The sequence below is a fragment of the Leptopilina heterotoma genome, unplaced genomic scaffold, assembly GCF_015476425.1.
Source record: "Leptopilina heterotoma isolate Lh14 unplaced genomic scaffold, ASM1547642v1 Lhet_294, whole genome shotgun sequence".
Classification (NCBI taxonomy): Eukaryota; Metazoa; Arthropoda; class Insecta; order Hymenoptera; family Figitidae; genus Leptopilina; species Leptopilina heterotoma.
In genome coordinates this window covers 444,965-469,597 of record NW_025110999.1, presented here as the reverse complement: position 1 = coordinate 469,597, position 24,633 = coordinate 444,965, and the positions used below count along the sequence as shown (strand labels likewise).

The 24,633-nt window shown below is 30.2% G+C and overlaps 1 protein-coding gene across 4 annotated transcripts in view; it reads right to left on the bottom strand.

Moving 5' to 3' along the window:
* The window catches only part of LOC122504382 (zinc finger homeobox protein 4), a 221,936-nt gene that overhangs the window by 167,603 nt on the left and 29,700 nt on the right, over nucleotides 1-24,633 (bottom strand). For all 4 annotated transcript variants that reach the window (XM_043615479.1, XM_043615480.1, XM_043615481.1 and 1 more), the window contains exon 2: nucleotides 4,047-7,321. In XM_043615479.1, coding sequence (XP_043471414.1) covers nucleotides 4,047-7,128 — 3,082 coding nt within the window. In that variant the 5' untranslated portion in view covers nucleotides 7,129-7,321. The remainder of the gene's footprint in view (nucleotides 1-4,046; nucleotides 7,322-24,633) is intronic.

Here is a 24,633-nt window from a genome sequence, read left to right as displayed (position 1 = left end):
AGGGAATTCGAAAAAACCAGTCTCGAGGCGGTACATATGTGAACTCGTTTTTGCTAATAACAAAAGTGAAATTATAGATTTGTAATACGAAATTAGTAACGGACGTTACCGAGGAAAAAAGAGTAAAAAAAGAGAGAGAGAGAGAGAGAAAAAGAAAGAGAAAAAGATGCCACTATATCCCGAGTGGCATTGTCCAAAACCGCATTGAGCAGCGTCAGTTGCAATGAACAGGTATAAAATACATAAGACGGCGTGTGCGGCTGTCTTCGACTATACATACATTTTTATAAGTATATAGTCTAACAGATAATGCACTTGGAATTGTGCACGGCATGGCACACGCCACAGCCATATGCCACATTAAATTACCGTCATCGTGGACTAATTGCGAGATAATCGATGACAACACTGAATTCATCATGGGCAAAAGGGCGCCATTTTGAAATCGGATATATATCCCTTTCACACCCAGGCATAACTGGACGGTTAAAAAAACGTAAGTGTAACGTTATTCATAGTTTTCGGGGTCGCTGATTACGAATCTGATATCAGAATTATAAAATTTTTTAAATTCAAAATGGCGTATCCAATATGGCGGGAAACTTTTTTACAGATTGATTGGATTGGCTTGGAAATTGTTACTCGGGGGTTTTTGAGGTCGCTGATTACGAATATGACATCATTTTTTAAAAATTCAAAATAGCGGATTCAAGATGGCGGACGATTTTTTTTAAATCGTTTAGTTTTACCAGAAACTTGTTACTTGGGGGTTTTCAGGGTCGCTCAATACGAATCCGGTGTTATATTTTTAAAATTTTAAATGACGGATCCAATATAGCGGACGTTATTTTTAAAATCGTATAGTTTCACCAGAAACTTGTTACTCGGGGGTTTTCGGGGTCACTGATTACGAATCCAGTGAGAGTAGAAAGAAACAAGTCCATCTACTGACAGAAATAAATAAATAAATACACAATCGCAATTTTAAAATAAACTACAAATTCGTGATAAGAGACCATAAAAACCCTTGAGTGACAAGTTTCCCTCTAATCCAAACAATTTTTACATTTGTCGTCCGCCGTGTAGGATCCGCCATTTTGAATTTTTAAAAATTAACACCTAATTAGTAATCAACGACTCAGAAATCCCCCGAGTAACAAGTTTCAGGTGAAATTAAAATGTTTTAAAAAAATCGTCCACCATCTTGGATCCGCCATTTTGAATTTTAAAAATATAACACTGGATTCGTAATCAGCGACCCCGAAAACACCCGAGTAACAAGTTTCTGGTGAAACTAAACGATTTTAAAAATAACGCCCGCCATATTGGATCCGCCATTTTGAATTTTAAAGATATAACACCGGATTCGTATTCAGCGACCCTAGTAACCCCCGAGTAACAAGTTTCATGCTAATCCGTTTAATTTTTACATTTGTCGTCCGCCATATTAGATCCGCCATTTTGAATTTTGAAAAACTAGCACCGGATTCGTAATCAGCGACCCCGAAAACCCCCGAGTAACAATTTTTAGGCGATTTTAAAATATTTTAAAAATTCATGATTTTTAACAATAATTTATGAATTTTTTTAAACAATAGGAATTTTTTAACATGATCTAGGTTACTTATTTTTAAAGCCCTATTCTTCCTGAAGAGAACGCACTAAATTAAACTCAAAAATATTAAGTTTCTTCAAAGATATTGAGGATTTTGTAGGTGGGACGTATATGTCCCATGGGCGTGAAAGGGATATGTATTTTTTTTTCTTTTTTTTTTGAATATATATAATTATTCACATCACAAAGACGTTAACACTCCATACCGAAAATATGAGTTTCTTGCTTTGGTTTTTATTTCTGTTGTCTTTTTTTTTTATTTCACGCACCCGACTTTGCATGTCACGCTAAAATTCATTCTTTCAAACTTCTCATCGACGACGTATATTTCCACTTTCAACCTGTTACCGATAAAATAACACATATTTTTCTTTTCTCGAGACAATTCACTGAAAGAAACGGATTTTATTTCAAGAAATTTTTTTTCTTCTTGAATGCAAAATCTTATTTTTTCAATATTTGACAGGGGATGAAATAAAAAAAAATAGAAGTTAAATTTATTAGTATAAAAATTAGAGGATTTCCTACTACTAAAATACTAATTTTTCTATTCAATAATAAATAAATAATTATTAGTCAACTTTATTAATACTTGGTCAGTTTTACTAATAACTAATCAACTTTACCAATAAGTAATCAATTTTAATAATTAGAAGTCAAATACACTAATAATTAGTCAACTTCATTAATAATTAGTTTTTGTTATTAGTTTTTGTTACTGGATAATTTAGTTAGTCTAAATAATGTAAAGAACAATAATTTAAAAAAAAGGACAGATAATTTTCTAAAAATTGTTAAAAGCCGTGTTGAAAAGCATATTATTAATTAAGCATATTATTTGAGAATGAACAATAATAAAGTATAACAATTAAATTAAAAATAATATTTTTAAGCATAAAAATCAGGTTTAGCCTGTTTCATCCAAAAAAATAGATATATATTGTTTTTAAAATGGTGAATTCTTATAAATGTCATGCGCATTCAGAAAACAGTGATTCAAAACAGGTTTTGCAATTATAATAATGTGCGTGGGCCACATAAAATGATATATTAAACATGTAATAAAATAATTATATTAGCGATAAAGCCTGAGAAAGTGTTATTTTCATATAAATTATAAGAAAAAATGTTTGTTTAAACGTGTTAAAACGAGAATTGTTTTATAAAATAGTGCTTGTTTTTTTCTGAGAAGAAAGCAAGAGAAGAGAAATAATAATTTGGTGCTATAGAAAATTGCATTTTTTGCAAATTGTATTTGGTTTGGATAAATATATTTTTGATTTAAGTAATTATTTATTTGATTAAAGCAATTATTTAATTATTTCAAGTAATTTTTTAATTGATTCAAGAAAATTATTTTATTGACTCAAGTAATTATTTAATTAACTCAAATAATTATTTAATTGCTTCAAGTAATTATGTACTTGATCCAAGTAATTATTTAATTGACTCAAGCAATTATTTAATTGACTCAAGTAATTATTTATTTGCTTCAAGTAATTGTTTATTTGCTTCAAGTAATTATTTATTTGATTCAAGTAATTATTTATTTCATTCAAGTAATTATTTACTTGATTCAATATTTTTTGCTACTTGCAGTAAATATTTATTTACTTCAACCAAATATTGATTGCACTCCAGAAAATATTTATATTCATTCGAATAAATACTAAATTGACTCAAATAATTATTTTTTTGATTCAAGTCTATATTTATTTAAATGAATATTTGTTTTATTTACAGTAAAATAATATATATTTACTTCAACCAAAAATTCTTTTCGTGTACGAAAATATTTATTTGGATTCGCAAATATTTTATTTACAGTAAAAAAACATTTACGAACAACAATTGAATCATATATATTTTCTACACTGAAAAAAAATTATTTGAATCAAATAACCGATTACTTAGTTATTATAAATTAAATATTTTCTTGAATCAAATAATTTTTATTCAAGTCAAATTCATATTTGCTTGAAATACTGAAATAATGATTCAAATAAAATTTAATTGACTTAAATAAAAATTATTTGATTCCAGTAAATATTTAATTGATTGTCAAGTAATTTGTAATTTGAATCAAATAAATTTTTTTTCTGATTCATTTCTTCTAGAATTTTCTTTCTTGTAATCTTAATTATAACGAGTCAATCTGACGGTAGAGTAAAGAGCAGCGTTAAGCGTTAATAAATTTCGAAAGAGGAAAAATAAGATTTTTAGTAAGCGTGTTTTGTTTAATCAGCAAAATAAAAGGGTGCAAGATTTGTTTGGTGGAAAAAATTAGTGGTGCATTGTAGTAATAAAAAAAAGCAGCAGTGAGTTTTTTTTTTGTTTTGCATAAACAGTGCAAGTGAGTATGTGCAAAGCATTATTTATTTATTTTTTGCAATCGAAATAACAATGAGTTTGTTTTTGTTTTTTTTCTCACCATTGCTTGTGTTTGCGGCATTTGGAGTGGTCGGTGTCGTTGGACTTGATTGTTGCGTTGAGGGTACATCTGGATCGGGTACAACTTGAAAAACATCACCGATATCGGTGTGCGGCGTTTCGTTGCCTTGAATACTGTTTCGTCGATGAATCTGATGCATTTGTTCCATTTGAAGATGTCTCAATGACCTGACATGTTGTAATAGGGGCAGACGATGTCGTGCACTGAACATACACAGTGCACAATGATAAAGCTTTGCCGCGGACGGTACATTAGAACTAGCCTCGAGTAAATGACGAAGAAGAAGTGCAGCCGCCTCGTGTCGTGGCGATGCCGCGTGTAACGCAAGTTTATGAGCACTATTCGTATAATAATCGCAAGCATGGCAACGTAATTGAGCCGCACTCGTTGGTGACGCGAGATACTTTAATTTCCATTCATTGCGGGGACCACCTTCCTTAACATGATTCACATGTTGCAGCCTCTGCAAATGCTTGTCAGTCTTGCAGTGTAACTGAAAATTAGCCTTGAGATTTGTTTTATAGGAACATAGTTTACAGACAAAATGACCGGCGACAAGGGCGAGGATTTCGCCCTCGCGCGTTCTCGTTCTGTCGGCGGCTAAATGTTGTCCTAGCGCCTCGAGTGAGTCGGTGGCGAAATTATTGCAGACACAACAGTGGTAGAGGTGAGTGGGATCGGGATCCGCGGGTTCCGGTGGTGGTTCCATACTGTCGGGGGAGAGACCCACGTCGCCGCCGAGGTTGCCGATGACGTTCATGTTGGCCATGCCGCCCATTAGTTCGGGCGGCAATTGGGGAGGTAGTTGTCCGCCGGTCATCATTTGGATGAGGAGGGCTTGATTGTAGGCCATGTCGGCTAGGGCCGCCTCGGCGTGTTGGGGTTTGTCGAGACCGCCGAGGTGGATCAGTTGCTCGAGTTGTTGTTGATGTTGCTGTTGAGCTTGCTGATGGTGGTGTTGTTGGGCCTGCTGATGGTGACTCTGTAGGGCTGAGAGTGCGTGCATTTGTTTCACGTTCTGCTGCAGTACGAGCATGTTGTGCGTGTGTTTTTCACTGGTCATGTGTATCCTGAGATTTCTGGCGACGCTCGTTTCGTAGTTGCAGACATCACATCGAAACGTTGGTTTCGGCTTTCCTTGTGTTGCTGTTTGACAGCCTAGGTGTGGACTGTGATTTTGTTGATGATGGGGACTTCGTGTGGGGAGGGGTGCATCCTGAGATGATGAGGGATTTGTGGAGGCGGAACTTGCAGCACCACCGCCCTGCTGGATCTCCTGCATGTTGTTCAAGTGCTTGTCACTTTGCATGTGTATACTGAGATTTCCCTTGGTCGTCGTCGAGTAATTGCACACTTCGCACCTGTAGGGCTTGTAGCCGCAGGTGTAGGTCTCGCCTCGGGCTAACCTCGGATGGGGCTGACCGGCGATGCAGTAGATGCAGGAGGTTTCACTTTCGGGATGTTTCTCCTTCATGTGAATTTCGAGTGTCTCCTGATATTTGTAGTGCCAGTTGCATTTGGGGCACTTGAGGGTTTTACAGGAGTTCCGACTGTGAATGCCGGCGAGTGGACCGCCTGGACCGGCTAATCGACTACTGGCCAGGATGAGTTCGCACTTGGGGCATTCGACGCCACTGGGTCTGCCTTGCATGTGTTCGGGACATACGCCAATGGTTGTGCCGGTGAGGAAATTTGGTGGTTGTTGCGTCAATGCAGCGTAGGAGGATGGAGAACTTTTTGTGGAGGCTGAAGGAGGTGGTGAGGTGTAGTGCATCGCAGCGTCGGGTGCCTTGGCCCAGGATGCTGCACTGACTTGAGCAGCGGGCCATTGATGATGATTGTAGGTTAGGGGATGATTCGTGTGAGATGTGGGTGTCGTTGGGGTGCTTGGCGATGGCCTGTGTTGCTGCTGCAACGGACTACTCGGCACTCCGGGCGTACTCGCCGGTGTACTCGTGGTAGTGGGAATATCGATTTCGCTTCCTTCGCTTCGTTGCTGTTGTTGACCTTGCGTTTGTCCGGGCGACGTGGTTGAACAAGTGGAACTAGTGACCGGTTCCAGAAAGCTGACCAGAGGCTGTTTACTTCGGCCGACTGCCTGGAGAATGGCGGAGGCGGTTGAGTGCGACAGAATTTGCCGCTCGTCCTCCATGAGTGTCAGTTGATGTTCACCTTGAGCGTGAGCGACAAAACTCTTGGCATAACCGAAGCTCAACTTGCAAATGAAACACATGAGAATGGGCTTGACGGGGACAGAGGCGGCGGGCGATGGCGGTGCAACAGGCTGCGGTGGCGGCTGCTTGCTGCCCTCGGCGCTTCTGTAGCTGATGACTCGATAGCTGTGCATTACCGGGAGATCAGGGTTGTGTTGCGTCGCCGAGGTGCGTTGCTGCTGTTGTTGCTGCTGCTGATAGGCCTGATGAGCGTAGAGCCTGGACACGTAGTACGCGCTGGCGATTTGAGGGAACACCAACGAGTGCGGTACGGAGACTCCTCGACCGTCGACGATGCAGCCGTCCGGTAGTGAATCATCTTCACTGAGTTCACTCTCGCCCTCAATGATATACGCCGAGCCGTCCGGATTGTAGACGATTTTGCCGTCGAATTTTTCCACATCGCCGCCCGTTGGACTCTGACTTGGACTTGAACCTTGTTGCGTTTGCTGTTGACCCTGCGATTGAATGGGGATCGCGGTGGTAGTGGTGGTCGTCGTGTCCACGATCGGGGTGGGTGTTGGAATAGCATCTCTCGTGCAAGGTTCACTGCCGGAGGGTGGACTCGCCGTGCGGGGGTGGTGAGGTGGATGAAGAGCGGCCCCGGCGGTCGGGGGGGACCCGCCCCCTCGACCACCCTCCTCCTCCGGGCTCATCTCTTGTTTTTGCTGCGCGTACGTGGAATTTTGAAAAGGCCCGCCGTGTTGCTGCTGATGATGGGCCGCCACCAGCTGCTGATAGAGCTGATGTTGCCCGATCGCGTTCGACGAATGTTGCTGGAGGTGTGAGGGAGGAATGTTGTGATGCTGAAGGTGGTACTGGGAGGGATGGGGCTCACTGGAGGGCATCACCCCAAACGTGAGGCGGGCGCCAGCCTCACATCACCCACGGCGCCTGCGCCTTCGTACTCTCGACTTCCTGGCTTTCTTCTCTCTACTGTCGCGCACGTCGACCCACTCACAACCTGCCTCTCCGTCGTACCTTCTTCCGCGCCCCCGGTAGACACTTTATTAGCTACCCCGACGCAACCCCAGGTCGTACCTGCAACACAAACATCAATGTCTCATTATCATAACACTTTTACAAATCACACAATACAATCCTCTTACACAATTTAATTTCAAAATCAATAAATACCGTGTTATATGATAAATGAGACATGTGTTACATTATTTCCATAAAAATATATCAAGTAATTACATCTTATCAATATAAAATCGGAAAATTTTTTAAAATCCCCTATTTACTCTTGACGCGTGGGAGAGTTTGTCAGAGACAGTATTCTATTAATCCCGAACGAAAAAGGGTCGCAGCATGAGCAACAGATAGTGAAATACCCAGAAATGCTGCAAGCTGAGCACACACCAGGGATCAAGAATGACGTAAAGAGGAACGAACACACACAAAAAAGAGAATTTCGTGCTTGTATTACAAGGGCCCGGTTTGTATTCCTCTTTATATACCTGAACCGAGAGCAATCCCAGCTGTGTTTGCAGCTCATCGACCCAACTTATCTATCGATTGAATATCAAATAAGTCTTTCCTTGACCCGTGTGTACTAAATGAAGATAAAAAAAAATTGATCCTTATTCCATTTTGACATAAAACAAAAAAGTATGACACCAAAATGTTTGATAACAAAAAAGTTACCAAAACAAAATATTTGTTACCTTAGTAAAAAGTTGAGATGTAAACTGTAATCTCAAATATTTAAGTATTCACTGAAAATAATGGTTTCTTAAATAAGGTGAATCCAGGCAAAAGAGGAGAAGGCACTATTTGTGGAATTCAGTCGATATGAAAAGGGGGTGGGTGGGCGTGTTCGAGTCCACACGTGCAGGTATCTGTATACGTATATTTACGTAGAGCGTACGCTCTACGTGGGGGTGTACAAGACCGTGACTGCCCGAGGCTCTTTCATCTCGAAGAAATTCCCTCTCTGCAGTCACTTCCCCCCCACCATTCAAAGTGCTCGAGAAGAACATTTACTCCCCCCCCATTTTTCCCTGGTAAGTCCTCTCCCTTCTCTCTTTCTCTCTCTCTCTCTCTCTTCTTTACTCTCACCAGAGGCATCGTGCATTGCCGGACATTATGGTACGTGTATGACATTATGCATCCTCCCTCCCACAGTTATAATTCCGCGATACAAACTCGCCATATCCAACATCTCTTGTCTGATGGACCACTTTGTAATGCGCGCGCCGACAAGATTGTCGATGATGAATAATAATAACAACGACGACGACTACGGCGATTCTAGGCAAATTCTATACAATAGAAATGTTGAGTCGATGAAAATAGGAAATTTTTGCATAGAAGCAAATCTCTTGTCGGTCTATTAAATTACAAGTGCGTGATGCTATGCAAATTAGATGTAAACCGAGAGCAAAAGATGAACTGCTAAAAATTAGTGGTCAAGAGATCAAATTCCACACGGATCACACATCAATTTGTTCGACAGAAAAATAAAATTCGACAAAATGAGAGAATAAATTATGTACACTCAGGGAAAAGTTTATTTCACTTAACGTTGAATTACAAAATTAAATAAAATTTATATCAATAAATTTTTGTACTTGAAATAAAGGTTTGTATATATACAAAAAGAAAATCAATAAATTTTCTAGAAAAAAAATACAACCTGTTGGAATATTAGATTTTACTTTTGAACACGAATAATTACTAATGTCTGATTTTAAAAACACTTGACTCTAATTTACTGGTGACACGAAGGACAATTGTACAGTTGTTCTAATTTGCGTGACGTTCCACCATACACATAAATAAATGTGCGTATGTAGACGCATTAACAAAGCGACACGTTATGCGGTAATTTACCTCCCCCAGTGTTTAGTTTTTTTTCCAAACCCATTCTTTCAAATGTGAGAGCTCATTAGTTGTCGTGAAAGTGTCGATCTATACAGTCATTAAGTTTTGAAATTCACTTCTTTAACTCGACACAACACATAGGGGAGAAGCATAATTGTCATACCAACACCTTTTTCAACTCAAAGAAAATTTATTAAACAAGGGCTTAAAGTGCGTGTTTATTGTTCAACTTGCTCCATATGTTGGAAACACAAATTCCCGCAACTAAAGTTTACACAACACTCGACGCAATGAGAAATGCGACGTCACTTATATGTAGCGCGTCTCGTCAAAAATCGATTTTCTCATCCCTATTTTATTTCCTTTCGAATTTTTTTTCTTTATTTCCCATAATTAAATGTAATCGTGTTCTATTTGGTAAAAAAGAGAAATAAAAATCTTTTAAAAACTAAAATTAAAACTAAAATGATAAGAGGAATATATACGTACCTATGAAATAAAAAGTATAAATAAAATCGTCAAATTTAACGAAACACAGATTACTCAGCACTTTTAATTATTAATAATTTGTGTTCGATTAAATTCAACAAAAAAACAATAAAATCAACAATAGAAATTAAAATATAAAAATCACTTCTGGTATGTGTTATTTGCTGTCACGCAATTTTTGCGCTTAGAATTTGTCACGATATCAATCACACAAAAAATTAATCTTATTCTCTGATTTCATATTATACGAATCTCTGAAAAACACATGAAAAACAACCCCTGCGCTTTTATTTTTCAACTGGTGGGGGAAACTTCACTGGTAACATCTGCCAATCCTGACATCACCTGGCGGCGAAATTTTTCCTATTTCTAGCAATTTATTACCCTTCAGACACCTCTCTTGAAATGTTGGAATAGGAAAACAAAACGTTTCGTGACGCTCGATTCGAAACACAGTGTGTTGCTACCTTTGTTTTTCTTTTTTTTCCTTCTTTTTTTTTATTATTATTCTCTTTTGGCATTGGCCCTAATTAAACGATAAGATCTTAATTATTGTTCGCTCACTTTGGCGCAGTTGAAATTGTGTGCGTGCTTATATATATCTGTTTGTATGAGAGTTCATTATAGGTTCACTCAATAGCAAAAACCTTTCGTATATATATATTCGGGTGAAAAAAAAATAAAGAACCCAACGTGTCATTAGTGCAAAGGGCGAAAATTCACGGAACTAATATATTCCCAACTTTAACAGGATTTTGCTTGAAAAAAAAAACGAATTCTGCTGAATTAATTTATACTTCAAAAACACTACTTATATTTACTGTGGAGAGAAATTAATTACTCTTTGATAGAAATTTTTTACATATTCAGTAATTTTAATTTTTGAATGAAAATTTTTGCGATGCAATTAATTTAATTGTTTGTTAACACAATATTTCTAAGATTATATCAAATTGAGACAAAAAAAAGAATCAAAATTGTTGCGATGCAACAATTTTCATTCTTTTTTTTGTCTCAATTTGATAATCTGATAGTTATTGCTCTATCACTTTCAACCTGAAGTGTTTAAATTTGATTCCAAAGTAAAATTTTTCCCAGAAAAAATTTCATTATAAAACTGAATAGTTTTTTAGAAAATAAAAAATTCGAAAAAAACGATATTTTTATTTCCAACAGTAAAAATATCATTAAAAGAAATAGTAATTAAAATCAGAGCATGTAAAAACAGTAAAATGTTTCTAATATTTTTTTCCGTGATAATAAAGTTGAAAAAATAATATTAAAAAGAAAAGAAGTTTATATGTCATAATAACGAATAATGTTGCGGGAAATATAAAGAAGACAATAAAGATATAGAAAATAATGAAATGGGACACAAAAGATAGAAACATAAATAATAATAAAAACACAAAATATTAACTAATTTTATAATTAATTTATTAATTTCATTAATTAATTTATTAATTTATAATTATAAATTTTTTCCCCCTTCAAAATAAAATTTTTTTCTATTTCCCACATATAACATGAATGAATTTATAATAATGAAATATTTTCGGGAAAAAAAAAATTCCCAGATGTATATTTGCGTGTCTCGCGGATGAAATACCGGTATTTCTTATATTTCGAGGGGGGGGAGGGAAATATCGAAGACAAAACAATTGAATGTGGATGCAAAATGTGTGTGGCAATAATCAACGTAAGTAACGGTAAATGATACAGGTGGTTGATAATTTCATGATCAATGGTGATATGTTATATGGTGGGTGAGGAGTCAAATACGTTCATATATTCGCCACAAAGTCAAGTATATAACTTCCTTTCTTATCCTTAGTTCTTCTTTTTTCCAAAACCGGAAACAGAACCGATGTCTGACTGGAAACTCACGCGAAACCTCTTTTGTCCGCCTCAATATACAGACAGGGTGCAGATCATCATATATCATATATCTATATGCACATGTACACATATAGAAATATTTTTTATATGTGTATATGTGCACATGTGTATATGTGCACTTGTGTATATATATATATTTCTATATGTGTTCATGTGCACATGTGTATATATATTTTTTTATGTGTACATGTGCACATGTGTATTTACACATATAGAAATATATTTCTATATGTGCACATGTGCGTATATGTGCATATGTGTATTCACACATGTAGATACAAAATTTCTATATGTGTACATGTGCATATGCGCATATACATATATATTTATACCCTTTAGACCACATGACGATCGGCCACACGTTTTGCAAGACAGACATGGATGCGCGCAATTAGACCCCCTTCAATTATCTCGTGCACGTCTCGTTATTTATTTTATTGAATGTCCTGCCTCCTTATTTTTGATGTAAATAACTCTTCTATATATATATGTGCCAAAGAGAGGGGGGAGGAAACAATACAAATTTTTTTTTCTTTCTTAATATACAAAGAAAAGAAGAAAACAGGCCGGACACAGAAGTCAAAAATCTTTAAAATCCAATAAAAAAAAAAAAAATGTTCTCTCATATTAAAATTCACAAAAGAATCGATTTCCGATCAATTCAAATTTTAAAAAACAGGAAGCATTTTGTGGGTGCTCGATCTTTTTAGGGCAAACGATGAAAGTTTTTATCGTTTACAGTTAACTTTCTTTTATATACAGTCTGCTTTGGACAGAAAAAAAGGGTTGTAATCAATGTTACAGTTTATTTAGAATTGAATATATAGGAACCGCTTTTTTTTCTCTGATAATTCACTATTGTAATTATTTAACTTATTTCGTCAGAATTTTGTTCTTTGTTCTTTTAATCGATTTACTTACAGTACCGTCCGAAATTGTCAGTCCACCCATTTTCAAAGGAATGACAAAAATTTTTTAACATAAAATTCATAAAAAGTAAAATTTTTTTTGGTTTATATTTTGAAAGACGATAAAATTTTAAAAAGAATAAGACCTTACAGAAGTCATTTGGCCAAAATTTGTAGAAGATATTCTTAAAAATCGTCATTTTCAATGTTTTACAAAAATTTGAATAACTTCTAAAATAATGAACGCTTTTTAATAATCTTAGGCTTATTTTAAAGACCATTTTCTACAGAATAAGAATTACTTATAGGCATTAACCTGTAATTTTTAACTTGGAGTAAGCATGACGTCAAAGTTGGACAAAAAAATTCAAAAAATTTGAAATAATATTATTAAAAGAAAAATAATTTTTGAAACTCAAACATATATTTTTATTAAATTTTCTTGAAAAATCTACACCATATCATGTTTTATATATGTTCTAGAATAGTTTTTAGTACAAAAAATTGATTTCAAATTTTTCCAATTTTTTTGTCTAATTTTGACGTCATGCTTATTCCAAGTTAAAAATGACAGGTTAATGCTTATAAGTAATTCTTATTCCGTAGAAAAAGACCTTTAAAATAAGCCTAAGATTATTAAAAAGCGTTCATTATTTTAGAAGTTATTTAAATTTTTGTAAAACATTGAAAATGACGATTTTTAGGAATATCTTCTACAAATTTTGGCCAAATGACTTCTGTAAGGTCTTATTCTTTTCAAAATTTTATCGTCTTTCAAAATATAAACCAAAAAAAATTTTAGTTTTCATGAATTTTATGTTAAAAAATTTTTTTCATTCCTTTAAAAATGGGTGGACTGACAATTGCGGACGGTACTGTAGATGTTTTTAAATTTTGTTTAGCAATGTTTTTTTTTATTATTATTACAATAATCATTTCAATAATAACTGTAGTTAACAATAGTAGTAGTAATAGTAAAAATTAATAATAATTACTATTATTACTATTGTTGATTATTGTTATTATTATTACCACTATTGTTAACTATTGTTATTGTTATGACCACTATTGTTAACTATTTTTATTATTATTATTACCATCATTGTTAACTATTGTTATTCTTATTATATAATATAAATAATTAAAAATTATATTTATTAATTAATTCCCTCGTTATTTCGGAATGAAAATAATTAAACTTTCTTTTAGCCAGAGTTCTATGCACAGGTGTGTATACTAAAACGTAGCTGTCAACGAGGAATTTTCCTCAGTCAGCGATTTGCATAAATTCCATTGTAAAAGTAATATTTTCAAAATCATTTGCATCGTAATCTACTTTGACAATATCGGCTGATTACAAATATACACAAATATACACGATTACAAAAAATAACACGAAATTTTTATTTTCTCCTCGATTTATTATTCTAAATATCAAATGTAGTAGAAAAATTCATCAAAATACTTTTTCGAATTTTAAATTTCCCGCCAGAAGGAATTATCTACTTTACCGACCGTTCGAAGATTGGAAACTCGATGTAGGAAATTCTCAATGTGGCAAATTCGTTATAAATTCGGGTGTAGAAAATTCGTTATAAACTCGATAAAGAAAATTCGTTACAAACTCAAAGTGAAGATATAAACTCGATGGGTTAAAATTAGGACAAATTAAAGTTGTTTTATTTTAAAATTCAAACATAAAGGCATTAAAAAACACGAAATAATGCAAGTAATTTACCGCGGCTTACATGGTTTCAGGCGGCGTTTAATCTGCCAAAGAAGAAGAAGAAGAAGAAGTTAAACAGTGATTATGAATGTTTAGGTCAAGACTTGAAACTAAAAAAAGAGGGGAAAGGGGAGGAGGAGGGGGGGTGGCTCTTTGTGATATCAATTAAGTATGATTTGACCCCTTCTCGCGAGTATATGCCTCATCGTTAGACTCCCACCCCCTCAGGTAACCCACTCCCTTATAATTTCCTCCCGAATGCACCGTGAGAAACTTGCCTCTAACACGCACGGATAGAAGAAATTCTCCTCATTCTCTCTTTCTCTCTCCATTTTAATCTCACACTTCTATTTCTACCAATTCACGGAAATATGCGCGCCCCTACCGATTAGCAGTAGTCTTTTTTTTCTTCCTTATTCTTCTTCCATATATACCATCAGTGAAGGGAATCTTCTTCAAATTAGCAAAATTCGAGATCCTAATTGGTCATGATAAGACCCAATCGAAAATTCCTTTCGCGAAATAACTGTGAAAAAAAATGTTTTACTCTACAATTTAAAGATAATAATTGGTTCCCCTATTTATTGATTTCTATTTTTTTTCCCCATAATCGAAATATATTCTTGGAATAGAAAATTAAAAATATTCCCAAAATAAGAGAGCAATATACGTAACAACTTTAAATTATTTAATTTTAATTTTTTTAATTTGAAAAAAAATTAATCTCATTATAGTAAAATTATTACAAGGCATAATTACTCATTGGGAGATTTCTCTCATTATAAAAGTCGAAGTAAAATTACATAAACTTTATAGTTTAAAGAGTGGAAAATTTATAATTCAACTATGTGGAAAAGTAAGGAAAAAAAAATTGTCAATTAAATAAGAATGCGAGGGAAAGTAATTTTGCAAAATTGAGAGTTTGATTTTCCAGTAATTCTTAAAATTATATTTGTGAATAATATATTTATGTATAGAGAGGGAGAGAGTATATATACGCATATAAAGAGAGAGAAAGAGAGAGAAAAAGAAAATAATCACTTTCGCTGTGATTTTAAGTTGAGTCGATATAATAAATCAATCCACCATATGCAGGACGCGTTTTTTGTTTAAAGACCGGTTCCGAACCACATCCGGTGAGGTATAAAGCTAGTAGGTGAGACAAGATGATTTCCGTGTGATGAGAGACGGGAGCCTCTCATCGCGCACTGGGGATTTCAAAATGGACGTGTAGGTATATCATGTAGCTTTATTGATTACATTAACACGAGGACATGACTTTATGATGAAACCTTGCTCTCGATTAACATTTAATTCACTATTATTATACTTAAAAGAACATATAATTGCAGTTTGGAAATAATCTATTATCGGGAACATTGTCTTATTAAAATGTTTAATTACCGCAATATTTTTTTTTTATAATTGTCAAATTATTCAATCTTTCTTTGAAATTTAAATATTTAATTTCAAATTTTAATATTTCATTTAAAAAAATTTTAATTATTATTGCAAATATTTGCAACATTTAAGTATTTAATTTGGTATCGAAAGATTACAATCTCATTGAGAATGAGAAAGTCTTTTTTCTCATTCAATTCTCTTCTTATTCAATATTTTTTAAATTAAAATATTTTTCGAGTTAAAATACTTTTAAAAAATAAAAATTTTTAATTACTGACCATTTTTTTATAAACAAAATTATTTAATACTTTTTTAATCAAAATATTTATTTTAATTCCAAGATATAAAATTATTGAATAATTTTTAAAATATCTAATTACTAACATATTTTTCATAAATATTAAATTATTCAGTACTTTTAGAAATAAAATATTCCATTATTGAGAATATTTTTAGAATTAAAATATTTTATCATCAAACTCAAATTTTTAAAAATATTAAATTGTTCGATTTTTTTTAAATTAAAATATTCAATTATATTGAACCAAACTAAAAATTTCAAATATTTTTGAATAAAAATATTTTTTCAGCATATTTTATTATATTTTCCAATATTTGTTTATCGATTTTTACTATTCTTATATTACCTGCTAAAATGACAAATTTTCCGCCCTTGATAATATATGATAAAAATCAAATTCCTTTTCAGCTCATTGTCAATATAAATTTTGAAAAAATAGAGCAAAACTATAATCGAAATATTCGCCAATTTTCTAAATTTCTCCCTTCCAAAAAACGATAAACACAATTTTTTTTTCTATTTTCACATATAAAATTCAGTAAAATTTGACCCGATTTTTCACAACACTGAATAATTGATTTTCAATTATATAATAAATAACAAATAATACGAATTGAGGTTGAAAAAAAATATTTTTCACAATAATTTTCGAAAATTCAAGGGAAAAAAATGAAATGCACTTTTAAAAATTAGAAAATAATAAAGAAAAAAAATTTTTTTTTCCCCACAAATTACTGATATATACAAAAGACAATAATATACGTGTGTGTTTTTTGTTAAATACTCATTTCGCGAAAGAAAATAAAATACAAAACAAATAAATATTTTAAATGACAAACTGCTGATAATTTTTTATTTGAAAAAGGAAAAAAAAACGAGAATTGTATATTTTCAAAACTAATAATACAAAGTGCGAAAAATAAACTATTTTCAAAGTAAAAAAAAAAAATAAAATTGCAAGAAAATTATCGAGAAAAAAAGTCGATTACAAATATGCATATAAGATATAAAATAATGACTTTCTTTGCGCGATAAATATTTATTTGTTTTAAACAAAACGAACTGATGTATAATTTTCTATTATATATATATTGATATTGAGAAGGAAGTATGCAAACAGTAAATTTTATTTTCAGTTAATCAAAAAAACATATTGCCTAAATACTGATTAATATCTACAATTAGAAAATTTATTGATTAATATCAGTAGTCGTATATATTGTTTCCAAAAAAAAAAAAAAAATTATACACGTGTCTGTTATTATTAACCTCATGCCACGATTCATCAAACAAAGATAATTTATCTAATCGTGATGAATCCTCATTAAGAATAAAATAGTTTAAATCCTTCTCGATTTTAATGTTATCTATACTGTTTTTATAAAGAATAACTTTATATAGAATAATTTTGAATTCGAAAGAAAAATTCATAGAAAAATTTCAAAATCCTTCTTTTTTTACCTATTCAGAAGTTGAATTTAGTAAATTTTTAGCGATAAAAAAAAAAATATTTTAAGTTGAAATATTTTTGTAAATAATAATTTTTTGAAATTACTTTTGTTGCAGGTAAGTCTCATGAATACAGCGCGCGAAAAGTTAATCATCGATTGCAGCTTTCATAATGAATATAAGGGCCACACTCAACTATATAACCAAAGAAGGTAACTGATAATTTTTTTCCAAAGTAAAATTATTTTTTATCGAGAAACACAAGAACATAATTGCGAACGTGAATGCGTGCGTACACACCACGAAAATTGTTCGGCAACCATATTTGCGTCTCATCGACCAATCGTCTTGCGACTTTTGCTGCTGGTATATATATATATATGTATATATATATAAAAGTTAATGGCCTCGAGTTGTTATTGGGCCCATTATAATGTCACGTTTGTGTGCTTCTTGGTAACGATTCTTTGGGTCCAATACGTGGGGTTATATACATTAACCACTCAACCGTTAATTAATCATTATATTGACGATATATAGGTATATATTATATATATATAGATATATTTATATTGACGATATGTTCGTAAACTATAGTAATCTATATAGAAATCTATATGAATCTATATAAAAATCTATGTAAATCTGTATAGAATTCTATATCGTACTCTATATAATAATCTATACAATTATCTATATAGCAATCTATAGTAATCTATAGAAATCTATACGAATCTATATAGAATTATATATGAATCTATATAGAAATCTATAGTAATCTATTTAGTAATCTATATGAATCTATAATAATCCATGCAATAATCTATATAGAAATCTATATACAACTCTATATAGTACTCTATATAATAATCAACACAATAATCTAAATAGAAATCTACAGTAATCTATAATTCTATATAAATCTATATGAATCTATGTATATAGAATTTTATGTAGTATTATATATAGAAATCTATATTAATTTATATAGAAATCTATAGTAATCTATATAGAACTCTATATAGTAATCTATATAATAATCCATACAATAATTTATATAGAAATCTATATAATAATCTATATAAAAATCTATATGAATCTATATAGAACTCTACATAGTACTCTATATAATAATCCATACAATAATTTATATAGAAATCTATATAATAATCTATATAAAAATCTATATGAATCTATATAAAAATCTATATGAATCTATATAGAACTCTATATATAATCATATATAGTACTCTATATAATAATCCTTCATAGAAATCTATACAATAATCTATAAAGAATAATCTATTTAATAATCTATAGAGTATATAATCTATATATTTATATAAATATATCGATCTATATGTCAATTTAGATATACTCAGATATCGATCGAGGTGCTTTAGCGGCATAAATTACGACATTATAATTTAAGCAACAGGAATATAATGAACGAATTTGAAAATTATGCAAAACATTCGAAGCAATAATACACTGTGCGCTTACAAATTATCACATTGAATTAATCATTAAATTTTCTCTCCTGCTCGAATTAACGTTTCTTCTCAGAATGAAAGCACTCTGTATACTCGATATATTTTTTAAGTACTGTAAATATATATAGAACTTTCTCTCAATTATATTCATAGTCATTATCAAATTTTATACTTATTGCACCGCGCGCAGTAAATATTATTGTCTTTTTCACGCTTCTCTAATGAACTGTCATTAAATATAGTTCAATAAACTATGCGCGCAAGTTTTCTTTTTTTTTTTTTTTTTTTCTAAATGCGATCATTTTTCCTGGAAATTATCTATTTTTTACAATAACTTGTATATCTATATATATATATCTGGGATGTATCTTTTTAATTAATTAAAAGTGCTTGGAGGTATATTTTTTTCTATAAAGAATATATACGCGTGGACACTGATGAATGTCTATAGCGGTTGTACTAGAAAATATATTTTTCATTTTTATATACTCACAAACTCATCGAAACAATATTTAGAATGCATTGTTCATTGTGTGGACAAACTCACCTGTAACAGAGGAGAAAAAAATTTTTATTAGTATTGAAATATAGATTAATAATTTATAATTATTTATTATATAGAATTGTAATTAAAAAAAATTTTTTTTTATTTATTTATTATAAAAATAATTAATTATATTAATAATTTAATTACAGGGTGGTCACAATAAGTTTCAGTTTATCAATCTTCCTGACATTATTATTATTTTTCCTGACAAAATTCTTTTCAGAGAAAAATATGAAAGTTTACGGAAAATGAGGAAAATTTATTAAATTTAATTTTTAATAATTTCCAAAAAAAAAAAATTAAAATTATAACCCTTCCTGAATTCAATTATTTTCTATAATTTTTAACTGAACTTCATCTTTAAATCAATTATTTTAAATAATTTTCCGAAAGTTCTTCGAGAATTCAATTATTTAAATACGAAAATTCAATTTTTTATAATAATTGTAACTGTACAGGATTTTTCTTAAGTTTATATTAAGGTATAATATTTTCAAAAAATAATCAAATTTTTTAAGAATTTTAATTATAAATATCACCATGATTTTTTCGATATTTTAACAAGTCCAAAAAAGTAATTTTTATTTCGTTTATTTGAAAATAATTAAATTTGAAAAAATTACTATAAAAAAAATTTTTTAAATTATGTAGTTTTTAAAAATGTTTTAATTTAATTTTTCGAAAACAATTGAATTTCTTAAAAGAATTTTTGTATTATTAAAAAAAAAGTTATTAATTTTTTGATGAATTGTAATTAAATATTTTGAACAATGATTTTTTTTAAACCAAAATGTTAAAAATAATTCTAAAATGTTATTATTTTTTATATGTATTTGAATTTTCGGAAATATTATAATTGAAAGTATACTAAAAATACTAAATTTAAAAAAATTAGAAGCTAATTTTCATTCATTTTTATTTTTAAATTTACGTTTGAAGATTTTTTATTAAAATTTTTGATCATTCAATTATTTTCAAAATTTGCAGTTAAAATTCTATAAAAGTTGATTTTTAAAAATTCTATCAAAATACTTTAAAAAAATTAATTATTTTTTATTAAATTTTACAAAATTTCAATAATTCAAAATCTTTTTAATTAGGTATGTATATTTCGAAAATTTAAATAGCAAAATGATTTAAAAATAATTTTTAAAAGATTTGTTTATAGTTATTTTTTGCACTATAAAAATCGAAATGAGTTACATATTTTAATACTAAAAAATATGATATTTTGTTACAATTTTGGAAAAAAGGCGAAAAAGTCTCAATTTTTGAAAATAAATCGAAAAAAATTTCAATTTTCTAAATTTTCCTGACATTTCCCTGACTTTACCAGGGCTGATAAAAATCATGATTTTTAAAAAAAAATCAAAACAATCTGATTTTTTTTATTTAAATCATTTTTTTATACTATTCTTTAAATATTTTAAGTATAGTTCGTTTTTTTTAATATTAAAAATTATAAAATTAATAATAATAGACTGGCTGCAAAATTTCATTTTCAAAATTCTCTGACATTTCTTGACTAATTTTTCCGTTTCCCTGATGAATAAATTTTTAAATTAAATTATTTAATATTCTGCATGGATAATTAAAAATGTAATAATCCTTTTTAAGTAACAATTTTATTTATAAAAAGAAAAACATAAGATAATTAAAAGTTGTTTGTTAAAAAAAATTTTAATGTGTTTAAATTTAAAAACTTTTATTATAAAGAAAGTAAACGTAGATTTACAATTTAAATCGTGCTTAATAATCTATATTTAATTATTTATTTATATAAAGAATCAAATTATGATTTAGTATCAAAATTGGTACTAAATTGTTACCTTTCTTTTTACAGTGTATGGAATTAAATTTTTAAAAAATCACATCTTTTCTAAGGATATTGAGATAAAAAACAAATCAAAAGTATTGCGAAGCAACATTTTTGATTCGTTTTTTGTCTCAATATCCTTAGAAAAATTGTAATTAGAACAAAAAAAAAAATGTTTTGAAGGGCTTAGTAATTTTTAAAATAAATAAAAACTTTTTTTAAATTTCAATTTTTAAATTTCCTTGTCGAAAAAAAATTTACTAAGAGTGAATGTTAATAATTTAATTTTTGAAGAGAATTTTACAGTTAAGAGCCAATTTATAGTAGAATCAGGGAGGTAGGGGTGTGCGGTGGGAGGGAGGGGAGGTGATAACAGATGTTGAGGTAGTTGCGGATAAATTTCATCATCTAAAAGGAATAAAGGCTTTTTGTGTGTTAACGGGATAAAGCAATGCAAGTGTCAGTGTGGCTCGCCTTGCCGATAGGAAGTATTTTTTTGCCTTGACGTCTAACAACGTCGACGGCAGCGACCCGTTAGGAGGGTGGCTAATGACAAAATCAATGCGACATAATTAGTCATGGCGGCTACTACCTCTACCTATCAACCTACCTTCTTGCCTAGCAATGTGTTTTGTGAAAAAAAAAATTATATTTATGTATATTATAAAAAAACGAACAAAAACTTCCAAAAAAAACCAAATACAAAAATAAAAAATTCAAGACTAAATATAAAAATAGGAGAGAGAATATACAAAATACAAAAATACGAGAGAATTTAGAGTGTATTTTAAAAATTAATTTACGAATGTATAGAACAAAAAAAAAAACGAGTTGAAAATAATATTTCGTGAAGGGAAAATGAGAACGAATAAATTAGCGAACAGGAGGACATTAATTGCAAAAATTATGGAATAAATCTTGACGCTGATTAGGTGTGTAAGTGTGGTGTAAAAGGTATTATAAAGGATCTTTAAAAGGGCATTCGTTAAGGCATTGTTTTATAAAGGAGAATGAAAGAGCCGTTAAGGAGTGTTAATTTTTCATCTTTCTCTTTTTTCTTCCTGTTTCTTTTTTTCTTTTTCTTTTTTTTTTGCCAGAACAAAACGTATGCAACTGAGATAACTATGCAAGTGCTAGATATATAATATCCTCCCGCGTGCCTCATTAGCTCGTTGCTTGGTAAACATTGACTGTTTTTAATGGCGGCACGCACTCTTTCTCTCTTTCTCTTTTTCTCATGCTCGCGTTTTCATACACCTCGTGCGCGCCACTATCTTTTGCTCCTCCTTCTCCTCCTCCTTCTTCAATACTCTTCTTTCTTTCTTTCTTCACCCTCTTCCGACAAAACTATAACCCTCTTTTACGAACAAAAATACCACAAAAAAAAATCCAAGATCTTATGAAAATATTTAAATGATGCACGTGCCAAAATATTGTCCACGTGGGCATTTATCAGTAAAATAATAATAAACTAAAATAAAATTAATATTTTTGCTAGGATCATGAAATTTTTATAAACCTTCCGAAAAATGTTGACCCCTAAAATACGTTATAAGAGAGAAAGAGTTAGAGTTTAAAACTTGGAGTATTTCCGCTTGTACTCTGTGAAATAAGAGCGCATGAATGGTGAAGAAAGGAATAACTATAAAACGTTTCTTATCAATTTTAACGTTTACTATACACACATTGCATACACTATATTATTATTCTCATTGAGAAAGAAGTTTTTTTTCTTTTTCTTCAAACTAAGGCGAACTTTGAAATATTTCACTGAGACAGCGAAGTTAAAAAAGAAAAGTGTAGATGCGAAAAGTAACTATACTTTTAATTGCCCTTTAATTTTATTTCGATTTATGAAATTAATTTCTTTGAAGTAATTTATACCCTTCAGGGAATACTATAAACACTACTACTAAAGCTGGTGTCAAAAAAAAAAAAACAGGGTTGCCACAAAAAATTAATTTTTCCCTTAATTTTGTCCCTGACTTTTCCCTGATTCCCAGACAAAATTTTCCCTTTCTCCCTTTTTAAAGAATATTTTGATTCACAAAATTATTAGACACTAAAAAAATGTTCTATTACATCTATATTTACGAATTTCTTTAATTGTAAAATTATTCGAAAACATCAATAACTTCTTTTTTAAATTAATACTTAATTATTATTTTCCCATAGGAATTAAGATTTTTTAAAAAATTTAAATTTAAATTTTAAACCTTTTGAAATTCAATAACTTTTAAGAATATTTTCATAATACATGAAGATAGCGAGCACTTCGAGTCAAAGACTCGGATTAATTTCCATAAAATTTAAAATAAAGAAAAAAATTTATTTATTTACGAAAATTTTAATAAAATCCTTCGCAAGAAGAAGAAGAAGAAGTAGTACAATTTTTCACATCAATTAAATTATTTAAAAAATAAAATTCGTTATAAGAATTCAATTATTATCATAAATAATAAAATTTTTCCTTGGATTTAAATTATTTTTAAAACAATTTTAAAAGAATTCATCGAAAAATGTAATTATTTTCAAACATTTTTTGCAAGAAATCAATTACATTTGACAGATAATGAAAATTTTTGCTGAAGTTCAAATATTTTCAAAATCTACTATTTTAACGAAAATTCTCAAAAGAATTCAATTATTTAAAAAAAGAAAATGTAATAAAATTCGTTGTAAGAATTCAATTATTTTTACAAATAATAATTTTACGAAATTTTCATTATTCAGAAATTCTTCAACTAAATATATTTAGAAAATAAAAGCTTGAAATAATTTTTAAAAAAAATTCATTTAAACATTTTCAAAATACAATTATTTGTAAAAATTCACGCTATAAAACTTTTAATATTCAATTATTATCTAAAATTTTATAGTTAAAATTTATTTTTAATACAATTTTTATTTGGAAATTTTACGAGAATTCAATTATTGAAATACAAAAATGAAAAAAAAATTACTGAATAAATGATTGCGTTTCTTAAAATTGAATTCTCATGAAGAATTTTATTATCAAATTTTTTAAATAATTGAATTTTTTCGACGAACTTTAATAAAATTTTTAAGGAATAATTATACATTTTTCGAGGAATTCAGTTAAGATTGTATTAAAAATAATTGAAATTCTGTGCGATGAGTTTTTTTATTCATGAAAATAATTGAATCTCTGTAAAAAATTTTTATTGTTTATAAAAATAATTGAATTATTGCGCGACGAAATTTTTAAAAAAATTTGTAAATAGTTGAATTTCTGTGGAATTTTTATTATTCGTGGAAAATAATTTAATTTCTGTGAAATTTTTATTATTTATGCGGAAAATAATTTAATTTCTCCGAAAATTTTTATTATTTATGAAAAATAATTGAATTTTGGAGAAGAATTTTATTATTTATGGAAAATAATTGAATTTCGGAGAAGAATTTTATTATTTTTAAAGATAATTGAAATTTTGATGAGAATTTAAAAAAAAATTTTTAACATAATTTAAT